At 43.8% G+C, this 16,590-nt stretch overlaps 2 protein-coding genes across 2 annotated transcripts; one reads left to right on the top strand and one right to left on the bottom strand.

Annotated features, from left to right (window-relative positions):
- The first annotated feature begins 849 nt into the window (after positions 1-849).
- agr2 (anterior gradient 2) lies at positions 850-3,306 on the top strand. Its single transcript, XM_029443232.1, has 8 exons — positions 850-890; positions 1,337-1,458; positions 1,553-1,616; positions 1,702-1,754; positions 1,903-1,979; positions 2,495-2,558; positions 2,960-3,043; positions 3,124-3,306. Exons 2-8 carry the CDS (start codon positions 1,350-1,352, stop codon positions 3,171-3,173), a joined length of 501 nt encoding a protein of 166 aa, XP_029299092.1. The 5' UTR covers positions 850-890; positions 1,337-1,349; the 3' UTR covers positions 3,174-3,306.
- A 2,250-nt stretch (positions 3,307-5,556) lies between these two features.
- Positions 5,557-16,523, bottom strand: tspan13b (tetraspanin 13b). The gene is given in 9 exon segments (XM_029443229.1): positions 5,557-6,061; positions 7,050-7,160; positions 7,270-7,332; positions 7,334-7,384; positions 8,619-8,699; positions 12,043-12,210; positions 14,892-15,092; positions 15,556-15,716; positions 16,479-16,523. Coding segments are annotated over 8 exon segments (780 nt in total). The 5' UTR covers positions 15,586-15,716; positions 16,479-16,523; the 3' UTR covers positions 5,557-5,986.
- Between the last annotated feature and the right edge of the window lie 67 nt (positions 16,524-16,590).

Genomic DNA, 16,590 nt, shown 5'->3' with positions numbered 1-16,590 from the left:
CTACTTTAGATGCTAATATCTCCTTATAGACAAGTGGAACATGTCTTATAATGTGAGGGCCCAGTCTAGTTTTCTAATGTGTCTGAATCCGCTCCTCACTGCTGTGGTCATAAAACCTGGATGTCAAACTTCATTCATTGTTCATCTTCATAACTGAATCAATGTGTTGACTTTGTAGGAGAGACGCATTCAGTTGCACCTTTGTGTCTTGAGCCAATCACATAAAGCCCAATCATCGCACAGCCGCACTGACGCTGACGGGTCCTTGGCTCCAGGCCAAACATCCTGTCTCTATCACACATGGTATCAATGTACACAACTGATGAGTACATCTGATTATTAATGATGCATCACGGTGTCCAAACTGTTTAAAACTATTTATATAATATCATATAAACCCAGAATAAGCCGTTCTTTCAGGCGTGCAGAGAACTGAATATCAAATTATTTATAAAATATGATCAATAATGCGCTGCAAATTGGCAAACGCGCATGAATGATACACGTAATGCAGTTTATGACTCGCTATATTGTTCTGAAACATTTAGCATATAGATAACATACATTTCAGAAAAATAAGAGTCTTAATTCCTATATTAATTAAAATAGGAACTCTCGGTAACTATGATTTAGGCTTATGGCGATTTTTATGGTTTATTCTAGCATAACTTAAATGTACTCATGGAAACCTCAAAATACCAATTTTCTCAACGGAGTTTGGTTGGTGAAACAACGACATTTGAATCACCGTGGTATTCCGGGCGGGGGGATGGGAGGAGGGCGGTCCCACAGGGGAACAGGTGTTTAAATACGGGGCAGGTGAGAGTGGAGGAACAGCAGATCCTCGAGCAACGGGACGCCTACACTTTCACCTGAGCCGTCTGGAACAGGTAAGACCCAGAGCCACCACACTCTTCATGTAGCTACTGCATTTTCACTTTTAAGTGCTGTGTAATATGTATATATGTGTGTATCCAACAGGTCTCTGATTCTAATTCAAACCATAGACTAATGTTATTTTATAATAACTTTTAACAATTTAGAAATAACTTGCTGATGGCATTAATGGGCATAAGTGCAGATTGTGGGTCAGGTGCATACCACATTACAACAACGTCCACAGTTAGAGCCGAGCCTCGTCACACCCTTCTCGCTCCATTTTTAATAGAAAGTGCAGATTATTCATTAGAAGGAACAACTAGAGGACGCAGGTCAACCCTTTTCCTCCTCAAAGGGAAGGGGAAGTTTAGCTTTCTTCCATTCCTGACACGTAATGTTCCTTCACACAGTTTGAACTCTTTGTTCCCCCTGTCTTTGTCTCCTCTTCATGTTCCAGTGAGTCTACAAAGATGATCAAAGCAGCATTGTCGGTACTCTTGGTCCTGGTGGCCATGTCCTCCACTTTTGGGAAAAACACCCTCAAATCTGGCAAGAGGATACCTCAGACTCTGTCCAGAGGTGTGTGAGCATCATCTGAATGAGTTAGACTGAAGAAGAGTGTGATGAAGGTTGAGTCTGTCACTTATCTTGAATGGTGTCCATGTGTGTCCAGGTTGGGGTGATCAGCTGATCTGGGCTCAGACTTACGAGGAAGCTCTCTACTGGTCCAGGTCAAGGTAAGAAAAAACACTGACGTCAAAATGTTTAACTCTGACTCTGATGTTCAATGAATTTGACGATTAATTGTGTGAAATGATTTAGAAACAAGCCTCTGATGGTCATCTTTCACCTGGAGGACTGCCCACACAGCCTGGGTAAGAGTGACTCCTGCTTATGTCTATTTCACTCATTAACTTCTCAAGCAGACAAAAGAAAGCCAAACCTGTTTGAAGAGCAAAGTCATTTGTTTGCTCATGTGTGATGTCACATCCTGGTAGAAACAAAACTGCGTTTCTCCCGCAGCACTGAAGAAGATTTTCTCTGAGGACAATGAGATCCAGAAGAAGATTGATGACGACTTCATCGTCCTCAATCTGATGGTAAGTTACACGTCGGACTGGCTAAACAAAGTGTTACATACCACTGAATCTATATCCAAGTTTACAAATCAATAAAACCTTTTGTATAACGTTGTCATGCCAACGTACAACTCTGATACCTTATAATAATAATAATAATGCACTTCATGTAAACTTAGCATTTCTCTAGAATATTAAATATGTATTACTAAACTAGCAACAATTGAAGTTTAACTTCAGCTCAGTTATTGTTTACCGAGAGTTTAACGTTCAACAAAAGTAAACAACCTAACAACTGTCAACACATCACAATCACATGTTGCTAAACTGGGAACGGTGCACAGATATATGTGACGTGACCTGTTTCAAGCAGACACTGAGAAGAGCTCAGACAAAAACTCAAAATACAGAAACTCCTCACATCCAATAGTTAATAACTGTTGTACCTTTGTTCATGTGGGAGCGCACGGCTCACAGTGATACGTCATACCTTTTCAAAAAGACCAATGATGATGTAATTCTTTTTCTCCTCATAGTATGAAACCACAGACAAACATCTCTCTCCTGATGGACAGTATGTTCCCAGAATCCTGTTTGTCGGTAAGAGCTGTTTTCCTGTAGGTCCTCGTCGTAGATGAGGATACTCAGCTTTGATAACACTTTGGTTTATAACTACATCAATGACGTCAAGGCTGTACATTTCACACAAAGCATCTTAGCGGCTTTGGACTTTTGTCAGATTAGTGACTGTTTCTTTCATACCAATGCCAACCCTTCTACTACTACTTCATTTTACTTAAAGGGATCAATACAGTGTTAACTGTAAATAGTTTGTATAATATGCTTCTGGTGTATGATTCAATAAAGCTATGATTGTAAGAGGCTCTGTCCAATGATAGTATCCTGCAGAGGAAGACATATTCAGATCCTTTACTGAAGTAAAGGTAGCAATACTGCTCACCCAGTACCAATATATATAATATATAAATATGTCTTTACAGACCCCACAATGACCGTGAGGGCCGACATCAATGGTCGCTACATGAACCGTCTGTATGCCTACGAACCAGCTGACGTCAAACTCCGTAAGTGCTACACCTAACACACTGAGCTCTGTTTGTGTGCGTGAAACAGACTGACTGAATGTTGTCTGCCTCTCCCTCAGTGAAGCTCAACATGGATAAAGCTAAGAAGCTCCTGAAGTCTGAGCTGTGAGCATGAGGACGACCCTGAGAGTTAACTGCTGTCACTACAGTTTACATGTGGAAAACTAAGCACTGCAAAGTTCCTTCTCTTCGCCTTCACTTGTAATGTTTGCTCCTTAAATTCTCTTCCTGATTCTTGCCTTTGTTATTATTGCTGTACATCCAGACTGTCCTTTGAATAAATATGGAACTGTTCATACATACCAAATGGAAAATGCCTTTTTATTTGATTGAAGGGAAGTATAAAACTCAAAGGTCAACGTGAGTAATACAGAGAAGAATACAATGAAATATGCTACTGCTACTACTAGCTAACAGGATAATAAATATGTTATTAACCTCAGAGCTATTTTGCAGTACGTGATGGAGAGCTCAGGGATCTGTATCTCCTCAGTAAGGCCTGCAGGGAACATTAGTCTCTACGAGGTTGCCAGTAACTCGCCCACGGGGCAGTGAACACAGCATGTGGCAGAATGCAGTTGCCTGTTAAAACCTCCAGCAGAGAAATGTTAGCTTTCAGTTGAAGTCGTGTTTTTGTACGATGATCAGTGGAAGTCCAATATTCACTCATTTTCCTCCTGACAACCATATCTGCATCTTTAGCTGCTGAACTCTCCACTTTGTTCAGCAGCTAGTCTCTGAGTGTGTCTGCTGCTGAGCAGAGTACAGTGGATGTTCACAAGTTTGAACATTGTTAATATGTAACTATTAACACAATGATTAGTGCAGCTTTAAAGGCCTCGCAACATTTTCTGACTTAAAAATACATAAGCAAAGTGTGATTTTACATTTTCATTGTTCATGGTTTCATCAGTTTAGTAAATGCAACAACATAACAACGATGACATGACCAACATATCATGAGTGAGTTAAGTAGTGAAGCAGATCTGGTGAGGAATCTGTTTATACAGTGTGTGTGTGTGTGTGTGTGTGTGTGTGTTCAACATCCTGGATGGGCGGGTTCACACTGCCGGTATTGAAGGTCTTTTTCCCATTGCCAGGTTACTGAGTTTATTGTTGTGTGTCATGTGTCTGCAGAGCAGGGAGAGCGTGGCACGATGTGGTTGGTCCAGACTTAAACCGACATCCTGTGTCCCGTCAGAGGAGCCTGAATAGTTACCTATTCTACATGTTACACTTACCCTCTCACCTTTTATGCACCTCAGTATGTACAACAGTAAGTGAACGCATCACCATTCATGGCCCACGTTGTCATATTCAGTTCAGTTTAAAACTAGCCTGCAAGCTATTCTATGACTGAATGATCATGTTCTGATTATATGTGTTTGTGGTTCAGTACTTGCCTTAACTCTTCTCCAAAGGGATGAGATATGCAGATACAAACAGAGCTGCATTACATAGAGACAGCTCTTATAACACAGTAACAATAAACCTCTGCGGCAGGAAATATGTTCTCATTTAGTGAGAGCAGTAACATCACGTTGCTCATAGTTGGAGTTGTTTGCTAACTGGAGGTCATAGTTGTTTTTACAGTTAGCTACTCTCTGTTAGTCTGCAGGAAGAATCTCCATCTTATCAACTACATTTGATCCTTCATCGATTCCCAGAAAATCTTGTGTTTTAATCTCTTATCCCACTTCAGACAACTGCTCTGCAGCCACACTTGGTTCAAAGCTAGAGAATGTACAGCATATATAATCTGCTACAATTAGTAGGGCACCTGATATAAATATAGTCCACAGTTAAAATCCAAATTGCGGCATAAAAAAATCAGAAATACATTTATTTTTCTTCCATCAGTGTTTTATTGAGGTTTACAGTACAAAGGCTCAGACAGGTGCTTCACACAATCACCCCCATCATTTCACACAGTAGCTCATATTTGCAGAAGAGTCATGCAAATTGCCAAATACATACACACCCACACACACATTCACACACACCCACACACACACACACACACACATCCACACACACACACACACACACACACACACATCCACACACACACACACATACACACCCACACACACATCCACACACACACACACACACACACACACACACACACACACACACACATTCACACACACCCACACACACACACACACACACACACACACACACACACACACATGCACACACACACACACACAGACACATGCACACATGCACACATGCACACACACACACACACACACACACACACACACACACACACACCCACACACACACACACACACACACACACACATCCACACACACACACACACACACACACACACATCCACACACACATACACACCCACACACACATCCACACACACACACACACACACACACACACACACACACACACACACACACACATTCACACACACCCACACACACACACACACACACACACACACACACACACACACATGCACACACACACACACACAGACACATGCACACATGCACACATGCACACACACACACACACACACACACACACACACACACACACACACACACACACACACACACATGCACACATGCAGAGCAGCCGTTGACATTGCATTCAGTGGGGCAGACAAACAAACAACAACAAAAGAACAACACAGTGTTCAGGCTCAACATAAATACTTTATGAATACACAGCAGACTGCTGCAGACAGAAGTGCTCAGTGTACTAACTGTATATGTTGCAGAGCAGCGGACGCAACATGTGTGCTGTTCCTTCACACACAAACACTTCAGAACACACTTCACTCTTGAAAAACATTATAACAGTGTTGCTGCAACCATCAGTGGAAACACACAGGTCAGTCTGGTATTTACAGTTAAAGCCCAGAGAAGAGGAGTGAGGGGACAGCGGACTCACAGGAAAGCACTGGGGTTGGCTCGGGGGTCCTTCTGGTTCCTGTAGCGATACGTGAACCACACTCCCAGAATCTGAGAGAAGAACACAGTAACAGTCAGATACTGAGAGCAAAACAACAATCTGCCTATCTGTGTGTTAAAGAATTACACTGGAGGGTTTCCATGTTTTCTATTTGTTAACAAAACCTATGAGAAAACCCAAACGAACAGTGAACGCATCCGCTAACAAGAGTTGTGTATATCACAGAATGATGTATCTTCTTCCCTCCATCAATGAGCTCCACTGTTCCTTCACTTCCATCAACACACTCAGTCCCACCTACACCGTCCTGCTGCCACAAATACTCACTAGAACACAAAATGTGAATCAATACACCCCTGAAAATAGTCCCCAACAAACACATTTCCTCCTGTTTGAGTAACTTGTTCTAAACAGTGACCAGCGGTCTTTAGGCTGAGAGCCTGAGAGTGGAAAGTCAGAACGTGTTGTGAGACGCACATGGTTGGTTTGGGATTTATAGAATATATAAAAATACAAATAATGCATAAACATATAGAATAGAACAGCAGCCTTATGATTGTTACCCTGCTGTAGAAATACTTCAATGATTCTATTGCTACTACTACGGATACTAATGCAGCTGCACTGCTACTAGAAATGAAACAAATCCTCTTTCTAAATGAATGTGATGCATGTCTGTGATGGAGAGCTAATGATGAAATGGAAAAATTGAGAAAGCTATTTAAAATGTAAGCATTAAAGTATGTTGATAATGTAGCATGTTGACAGTGTTGGGGAAGCTTGAAAGCTTTGCAACTACCCTAAAGCTACTAAGAACAAGTAGTTCAAAGCACTTTGACCATGTACATGTGATACGAGTATACAATAAGAAAGAAAGTCAAACTCCAAAAAGTGTGTGTGTGTGTGTGTGTGTACTGCCCATTGGGACCTGTGCTTTCCTCCCGACTGTAACTACTGCTATTACCTACACCACTGCTAATGCTAAGTTACTTGATGCCCAGCATGTAGTAACGCAGTGTTGTACTTGTGATGGCTCACCTCGGTGAAGCTGAAAAACAGTCCGATCCCTCCTACAAAGCGAAGAACTTCTCCTGCATGTTCCTGGATCTTATCTGCACAGGGCAGACACGAGTGGTTGGGGAAACAAGCCTGCAGGAGGACAAGAGTCACAACACTTGCTTCAGACAAATGCAATGTAAATGCTGCAGGCTGCAGGGTTAGATGCTTTTAGGATCTCAACTGATTAACATCAACTCACAGCATCACAGGGGAGGTTGGGCTCCACCTTTTTGAAGCCACAGCAGTTGAGGCTCTTCTCCACAGTCCCTCTGAGTGCTCTGAGAGTTGTTCCAGCCCACCTCCAGCAGCTGATCCTGCAGCACACACACACACATCAGCACTCTTCATTTGTCAGTATTTTCATGTGCAGGGGTTGTGTGTAAATGACTGATTGAGTTACAGGAGTATCAGTGGCATCAGGCAAAATGTAGAAGCAACACAAAACAGTGTGTGTGAAGAGGAAAGTTGAACAAAATTTGCATATTCGTAGATCCTGGAATTTTCCAAAAGGATGACGACGTGTAGATGACGATGTCCTTTCAAGATTTTAAAGAGGTTATTATGCTTCTTTTGTGGAAAGGAAATGTCATACATGAATACAAGAATCTTTCAATATTTCCTAAACCATGTCTGGATGGGCTCAATATTACATATGGGCCGTGAGTATGAATAAAAATAATATTTATGGTGATATTCTTAGTCTCACGACGTGATTGACACCAGTCACATGTCTTACACTTACTGGTAAATACGGATCAGTTTATGTGTGATCCCATGATTTGGTAGTCAGCAGCATCAGAAAGGTTTAAAGCAGCGTCCACTAATCACTTCCACTTCATTACTGACACCACACACACAAGCAAAGCCACTTCCTGACAATATGATTTCATCACTGCCACAGTGTCACTCGTAATGGATTATATTCCCTGAGGTTTTGTCTGTGTTTAACTATTCACATTCATGTCTTCAAATGGCTGTTCCTGTGGGACAGGAAGCCCACATCAAAGAGCATCAGTGTGGGATGTTTCATCATTCCAGCAATGAAGCCCCTTCCTCTCATCCTGCCTTGTCCTCTACTTCACTTAGTGATTTCCTACATGGTCCAGAAGGCCTTTCAGAAAATCTACTGCACACATCCAGGCTGCGAACAATAACAAACAATGAAGTTGATTTTCGTTATTTAGGTGAGAGGTGCTCAAATGCAGCATCGAACAAGTAAGTGAGAATCTTTTGTGGGACTTCTACAGATAACAAGGTGACGCTTGACTGTCCAGTGACGTTGATGTGTCCTACAGTAACAAACGAGATGCACCGCAAATGAACATAAAGCTAATTTTATGGCACTATTGCGTATAAATCAAGGAATGAAGGAGGAATTTGAGGTGAGGAAGTTGCTGCAGATGGAGACTTTTGTATTTCTAGTACAAACAGATGTTCATTTGGCTAGTTATCAATGCACATATATAAAGACACAATCGAACAGCAGCAGAACAGGAAGGACTTTCCTACTAAAAGCTGCTTTAACTGAGAAGCTGAAGTTGATCTCACCTGTTGCTCTCTGTTGATGGCCAAACAGGCGCTGGAAACAGAGAACTGCACAACAAACACCATGAACAGGACGATCATGTACTGACATTCACTGTCAAGGTCATTCGAACATCATACGTAGAAGAAATAATCCTGCTCACAGCCAGTGTTACTCAACCCGTGCGTTTAAAGCTATACATCAGTAGAATAGTTAGTGCATGACTGAGCACAGTGTGAAACACGATGCTGCTCTGGATCTTATTGCACATGAATAGGAATGAATGTTCCACAACACTGAGGTGAAGAGAGTGTACTGTGGTAGATTAAGAACATTTACATTACATGCAAATTCATGACCGAGACATTTCACAGATCCATAATGTAAAGTGTTCATGTACATATTTACATGTTTTAAAATCACCCTCTGTCTGAACATACTGTATGAAAAACATGTTTCCTCACTGAATTCTGAGTTAATAGTAAAATAGGTTTGTATTAACATTTGTGGCATTTTCAGTGATGGTACATCCAGTGAACGTGGAGAAGGTTAAACCTTTTTTATTTCTTCAAATGTGGCTTTACTAATCCAGTCAAACATTGTTATTAAGGTAAAGTGATGTTAAACTTTCATCCAGATAACTTTGCTCTTTGAACGCATTTAGAGGATTGATTTAAACTAAGTAAGATTAAATAAATAAGATTAAACTTGGATAAGGTTGTCTTGTTTTACTTTGCACTTTTGAGATACACAAAGTCTACAGTTGAAACCATGATGAGCACTCATGGCCACAATATAGTGAAGTGTGAATATGATTTTGCAGGTTTGGTCATAACATTTGTCTCTTTCTGTGTGGTGTCAGTGTGTTCAGTCCTGAGCTAGAGTCACGCCCTGGTTAGTCGTGTGGCCTGGCTCTGTCACCTAGCAACACAGCATGTTCAGTGCCACACTGCTGTCCCCGTCCTGCTCCACAGACTGCTGTCCATGTCCTGCTCACAGACCGCTGTGCCCGTCCTGCTCCACAAACTGCTGTCCCTGTCCTGCTCACAGACTGCTGTCCCCGTCCTGCTCCACAGACTGCTGTCCCCGTCCTGCTCCACAGACTGCTGTCCCCGTCCTGCTCACAGACTGCTGTCCCCGTCCTGCTCACAGACTGCTGTCCCCGTCCTGCTCACAGACTGCTGTCCCTGTCCTGCTCCACAGACTGCTGTCCCCGTCCTGCTCCACAGACTGCTGTCCCCGTCCTGCTCACAGACTGCTGTCCCTGTCCTGCTCCACAGACTGCTGTCCCCGTCCTGCTCACAGACTGCTGTCCCTGTCCTGCTCCACAGACTGCTGTCCCTGTCCTGCTCCACAGACTGCTGTCCCTGTCCTGCTCCACAGACTGCTGTCCCTGTCCTGCTCACAGACTGCTGTCCCCGTCCTGCTCACAGACTGCTGTCCCTGTCCTGCTCCACAGACTGCTGTCCCCGTCCTGCTCACAGACTGCTGTCCCTGTCCTGCTCCACAGACTGCTGTCCCTGTCCTGCTCCACAGACTGCTGTCCCTGTCCTGCTCCACAGACTGCTGTCCCTGTCCTGCTCACAGACTGCTGTCCCCGTCCTGCTCACAGACTGCTGTCCCCGTCCTGCTCACAGACTGCTGTCCCTGTCCTGCTCCACAGACTGCTGTCCCCGTCCTGCTCCACAGACTGCTGTCCCCGTCCTGCTCACAGACTGCTGTCCCTGTCCTGCTCCACAGACTGCTGTCCCTGTCCTGCTCCACAGACTGCTGTCCCCGTCCTGCTCACAGACTGCTGTCCCTGTCCTGCTCCACAGACTGCTGTCCCTGTCCTGCTCCACAGACTGCTGTCCCTGTCCTGCTCCACAGACTGCTGTCCCTGTCCTGCTCACAGACTGCTGTCCCCGTCCTGCTCCACAGACTGCTGTCCCCGTCCTGCTCACAGACTGCTGTCCCCGTCCTGCTCACAGACTGCTGTCCCTGTCCTGCTCCACAGACTGCTGTCCCCGTCCTGCTCCACAGACTGCTGTCCCCGTCCTGCTCACAGACTGCTGTCCCTGTCCTGCTCCACAGACTGCTGTCCCTGTCCTGCTCCACAGACTGCTGTCCCCGTCCTGCTCACAGACTGCTGTCCCTGTCCTGCTCCACAGACTGCTGTCCCTGTCCTGCTCCACAGACTGCTGTCCCTGTCCTGCTCCACAGACTGCTGTCCCTGTCCTGCTCACAGACTGCTGTCCCCGTCCTGCTCCACAGACTGCTGTCCCCGTCCTGCTCACAGACTGCTGTCCCTGTCCTGCTCCACAGACTGCTGTCCCTGTCCTGCTCCACAGACTGCTGTCCCCGTCCTGCTCACAGACTGCTGTCCCCGTCCTGCTCACAGACTGCTGTCCCTGTCCTGCTCCACAGACTGCTGTCCCTGTCCTGCTCCACAGACTGCTGTCCCCGTCCTGCTCCACAGACTGCTGTCCCCGTCCTGCTCCACAGACTGCTGTCCCCGTCCTGCTCACAGACTGCTGTCCCTGTCCTGCTCCACAGACTGCTGTCCCTGTCCTGCTCACAGACTGCTGTCCCCGTCCTGCTCACAGACTGCTGTCCCTGTCCTGCTCACAGACTGCTGTCCCTGTCCTGCTCACAGACTGCTGTCCCTGTCCTGCTCCACAGACTGCTGTCCCTGTCCTGCTCACAGACTGCTGTCCCCGTCCTGCTCACAGACTGCTGTCCCTGTCCTGCTCCACAGACTGCTGTCCCTGTCCTGCTCCACAGACTGCTGTCCCTGTCCTGCTCCACAGACTGCTGTCCCTGTCCTGCTCACAGACTGCTGTCCCTGTCCTGCTCCACAGACTGCTGTCCCTGTCCTGCTCACAGACTGCTGTCCCTGTCCTGCTCCACAGACAGGCTCAAGAACTCTTTTGTCCCCCTGGCCATAAGACTGTACAGCACCTCTCAGTGATGGCCGGGGGATTCCAACCTTCCAACGATTCAAACATTTCATACAATCCAAACTTTCAAACCATAAAACAACAACAGTGGTCAATGTTGCAGTGTTGTAAATTGACTTTTGTAATTATTTATAACCCTCTGTAATTTTACTTTTGTATTTATAATGTACAGCCTTTATCGCTTATTTAAATTTTATTTGTACTTACTTTTTAATGGAGGGAGGGGGGGGGGGGTGTGTAATGTTAAATACTTATATAATGTATAATGTCTTTTAAGTTACTGGATGCCTAAATTTCCCTCGGGATGAATAAAGTATCTCTCTATGTAACACCTCTGAAGCTCACTGACTGACATGCTGTATGGATTGTGTTGGTGCACACACAAACACTAACACAAGCTCAATCAGTTGTGTTAGAGCGACTTACGTGCTGGAACTATTTGTTGATTTATTATCATCCTGACAAACAGCACTGATAGGAGCCGTAGCCTGAGTGGTGATAAGGATACAAAGAAGAGCAGGACCTGGTGGTGCTTCATGGCCCCGATAAGGCCGGCCACGGCCACGAAGAAGAGGAAGACGCCCACAGCGATGATGCCTCCCACCACCTGGAAACTGGAGACCAGGCCGAACCACTTCCCCCACGCTGCGATGCCGATCATCAGCAGGCTCACCATCTGCACCACACACACAGACACACACACACAGACACACACACACACACACACACACACACACACACACACAATGTTTTATTGTATAAAATAGTCACATATGATTTGTAAAATATGTAATCCTTACAATCATTTGAATGTAAAATTCTATCAAAAAAGGATGAAACCCTCTCAGGTCGACACAGATCTGTATTATGTTCACATAAACTCTGTCCTGGTTCTAAAGAAGCTTCATCGTGATGTCTTCCAACACTGTGTGGACTTTCAGTAAGTGAGGAGCTCACAGCCGGCAGGATGCCTCCACCTGCAGCAGTGACACAGCCAGCTGGATAATACTGTACACAGTACACACACACATATATATATATATATATATATATATATACACTGTATATACATACTGTTTATACATACAATATACATTCTGGAAGACATATCTGCTATCTCAAACCAATGCAGTAAAGTGGAAAATTCAGATGGTTTACTAAATTAAAAGTACGACAATGTACAAATACTCAATTACTGGTAAAAGTGCTGCATTTAAAAGTACAGAAACATCAGTGAAACATGCTTAAAATATCAAAAGTAAACATGCTCATTATATATTATATCATGCTGAATATTTTTAGATTAGATTAGATTATTAGTATTTATGCAATAATGTATAACAATGCCAACTATGCCAATTATATTATTTGTATGTTAAATCATAATGTGCGAAGTATTTAGCAACTATAGCTGTCGTAGAAGTATGTAAAAGGATCATATATATGTATGGGCAGTATGGATATACAGTATGAATGTGAAGTACAGTACATGTATTTGGTTCATTCAAAATGTTCCAGATTATATATTGCACATTATGACCCATAGTGCCCCATATCACAGAAAATCTGTAACGGTTGTAATCCACAGAGAGACAGAAATACTAATCCACAGAGAAAGAGGAAGATTTAAAGGAGCAGAGCAGCTGAAACAGAGGCTGGAGCCACCTCAGCAGCCCACGCCTCTGCTGTGCATCTCTCTCCACAGGAAGTAAGGACTTCCTGTGCTGTTCTGTGCTGCATCGTTATGGTAACAGTGTACTGCTGAAGGTGCTCCTGTGAGATCAGCACGTCTTGAAGAAGGTGAGAGTCATTGTCCATGATTCCACCCTGACACCACCACAACCTCAAGCTCCATCTCCAGGACAGAGCCGGTGGGCCTGCTGCCCCGGCTCCCACAGACTGGTGGAACATCCTCAGCATGGTTCTGCAGTAGAGTCGGCTCTGGCCCTTCTTGTACAGCTTGGCTGTTATTAGCCAAGTCCAGTGTGTTGTCCAGATGTAGTCCCAGGCCCTTGTCGTCCTGCACGGTGTCCACGTCTACACCGGGGTGTGTGTGTGGGGGGTGTTCTCTTCCTACTGAAGTCCACCGCAAACTCCTTCGTCTTGCCATGTTCAGCTGTAGGTCACACCACCAGCAGCCGGAGGTGTTTCCAGGGACTTCCTCAGTGCCAGGTACAGACCCTGTGACTCTGAGACGACCCTGAGGCTCAGGGTAAAGATGCTGGAGTGCTCCACACACTTGGGCTGACACAGTTCCAAGTTCAGTTAAAGCTAATAGTTACACAAATGAAGCAGGTAAAGTGTCCTCCACAGTCTTTTTAGTTTTGTGTTTCCCCAGGCAATGTTGTCTTGTCCAGCTGCAATGGAGGGACGCTAACACAAGTCAGTAACTTTCAAAGAATAAATCTGTGAAATTGCTGAAGCTTTCACCTGAACATTACAATGCAGGTTTGTACTGAATCCCGGATCCAGCTCCTCTGCTAGTGAAGTCGCCCGTTTGTTTCCAGTTTGTCAGTTTGCCTGCTCGCTTCCACTCACATCTGCTCTCAACTCTCCAGGAGAACCTGCCAGTCTCAACTATTCATCCAGCCTGCCAGCTCTTATCCCCGGAGCCCCCTTTTGATTCCTCCTTATTAAAAGACTTACCTTTCACCCACCTGCTTGTCCCAGCAGCTGCATTTGGGTCCAGCCTCAGTAACCCTGACAGTGCAACTGTTTTCACAGGCCTGTTTTAAAATAATTGCAAGGATTGCAAGGATCCCTCCTCAGTCTCTCCCTGAGGTTTCTAACATTTTCCCCCTTTAATTTTGGGGTTTCTTTGAGGAAGTTTTTCCTTGTGCGATGCGAGGGTCTAAGGATAGAGGGTCTAAGGACAGAGGGTCTAAGGACAGAGGGTCTAAGGATAGAGGGTCTAAGGACAGAGGGTCTAAGGACAGAGGGTGTCGTAACCTGTACAGTCTGTAAAGCACACTGAGACAAATGTAGAATTTGTGATATTGGGCTATATAAATACATTTGATTTGATTTAATATCCAGGGTCTCTCTCTCTCTCTCTGTCTCTCTGTCTCTCTCTCTCTCTCTCTCTCTCTCTCTCTCTCTCTCTCTCTCTCTCTCTCTCTCTCTCTCACACACACACACACACACACACACACACACACACACACACACACACACACACACACACACACACACACACACAAGGCTTCCTTTAAACGTTATTTCGTCTCCAGTGTCTGATGGACACATGAGTATCTGATCCTGGTACCACAGTGAATCATGAATAACATCAGTGCCAGGATGGATATATATAACAGCTGTGTAATAATCCATATGGTACATTCTGCTGGTGATACTCACAACATAGAGGATGTTGAGCGCGACCAGGGAGTGTTTGGAACAGGTGAATCCAGCGCAACCCATCTTGGTCAATAAATGAAAAAATAAAAAAACAGAATAAATCCTTAAAACAAGTGTTTGAATAAATATTTCGGCTCCAGAGATAAATCCAGATAAACAAGCCCTCGCAGGAATAGACGGTCGCTCGGCAGCAGGTCGAACCTGGAAAGAACGGAGCTTCATGCGTCAATTACAAACAATAAACCCGGAATATGCCGGAAGTTATATATCAAGTTTTCAAAATAAATGCATGTCATTTGTCATTGTTTAACAGTTTCTATGTTAGCTTGACTTTAAGAGGGTTAACATGGCAGGCTCACTTTGTCATGACCCTGGGCTCAAATAATGTAGCAGCCTGGCTGTTTACAGTGCAGTAAAAGACTTAGACTCAGAAAACAGTTTTTTATTGCCATACAACATACGAACATGAATTACGAAGAAGATAACAACTTGGTATGTCACATTAAAAAGAACAATGTCACTATAACCGGAAAGTGTCTTGTCATAGCAAGAATAAGATTTCATTATAAAGTCAAAATGTATAGACAGAATTCATGTTACTTGAAATTCCATGCTCTTATTTTGAAGACAAAGGTGCATACAATTATGGTGTTAGTGTGGTTACCTGTTGTAACTTTACGCCTGTTCGGCACATGACTCAGTGAGGGACGGCTGCAGAGCACCCAGCCCGCTGATTGGCTGCAGAGCACCCAGCCCGCTGATTGGCTGCAGAGCACCCAGCCCGCTGATTGGCTGCAGAGGACTACTGTTATTTCCTCTGAAAATCTTCCACAGAGAATGTGGAGCAGTAGCATTAGCATGGAGGTGCATGTGATTCATCCTGTCTCATGTTACTGTACACCTCATTTATGTTTCATCAGCGACACACACACACACACACACACACACACACACACACACACACACACACACACACACACACACACACACACACACACACACACACACTTAACGGTGAGACAAAATTGCTTATTTTGTTCTAATGAAAATATACGACATCATGAATCACCCACAACTACAACACACACATATGGGGGTGTACTTGGATTAGGGGAGTCACAATACATTAAGATAACTAATATTTAAAAAAATGAAATATTGATATCATGTTAATGTTAATACACACTTGATAACATTGTGTAAACAATCCAGCGCCTCTTAAATCATTTCTGTTTCTTTATTTGTGTACAGTTGGGGTTACAATCAGTAATTTATTTGCCAAGAAAATAGACAAAACACACATTAAAAAAAAGTCAAAGATGACTGAGCTGGTGACTTTCTTGTTAGTCATTAAATATAAGCATCTATTAATTATCATTCATATTTATTAATCAAATCAAATGAATGATATCATTGTTTAATTTAAATATTAGTTATTATTATTACAATTGATTTATTATTTCTTTTTTGATAATACTGTTTTTAAATTTCTATGACTGTTTGATTTCCTATTATTATTATTATTATTATTATTATTATTATTATTATTATTATTATTATTATGTGCAAATGACACTAAGTACTCACGTGTTTAACAGAGGAAGGACTGGGATCATTGAGAAAGGTCATAAGTGAACACAGACACCGCACATGTGAACTCTGTGTTGTTGTGGGTGGAGACTCTACACCTGTGAACTAG

Source organism: Cottoperca gobio, chromosome 11 (assembly GCF_900634415.1).
Source record: "Cottoperca gobio chromosome 11, fCotGob3.1, whole genome shotgun sequence".
NCBI lineage: Eukaryota > Metazoa > Chordata > Actinopteri > Perciformes > Bovichtidae > Cottoperca > Cottoperca gobio.
Note: the sequence above shows the minus strand (reverse complement) of the source record. Positions and strands in the feature narration are given on the sequence as shown.

What these genes read in the sequence shown, in the direction of transcription:
- agr2 (XM_029443232.1), top strand. Translation starts at nt 1,350, where the DNA reads ATGATCAAAGCAGCATTGTCGGTACTCTTGGTCCTGGTGGCCATGTCC. An exon ending in GGACTGCCCACACAGCCTGG is followed by an intron (nt 1,755 to 1,902) that starts GTAAGAGTGACT and finishes TTTCTCCCGCAG; the next exon opens with CACTGAAGAAGATTTTCTCT. An exon ending in TCCCAGAATCCTGTTTGTCG is followed by an intron (nt 2,559 to 2,959) that starts GTAAGAGCTGTT and finishes ATGTCTTTACAG; the next exon opens with ACCCCACAATGACCGTGAGG.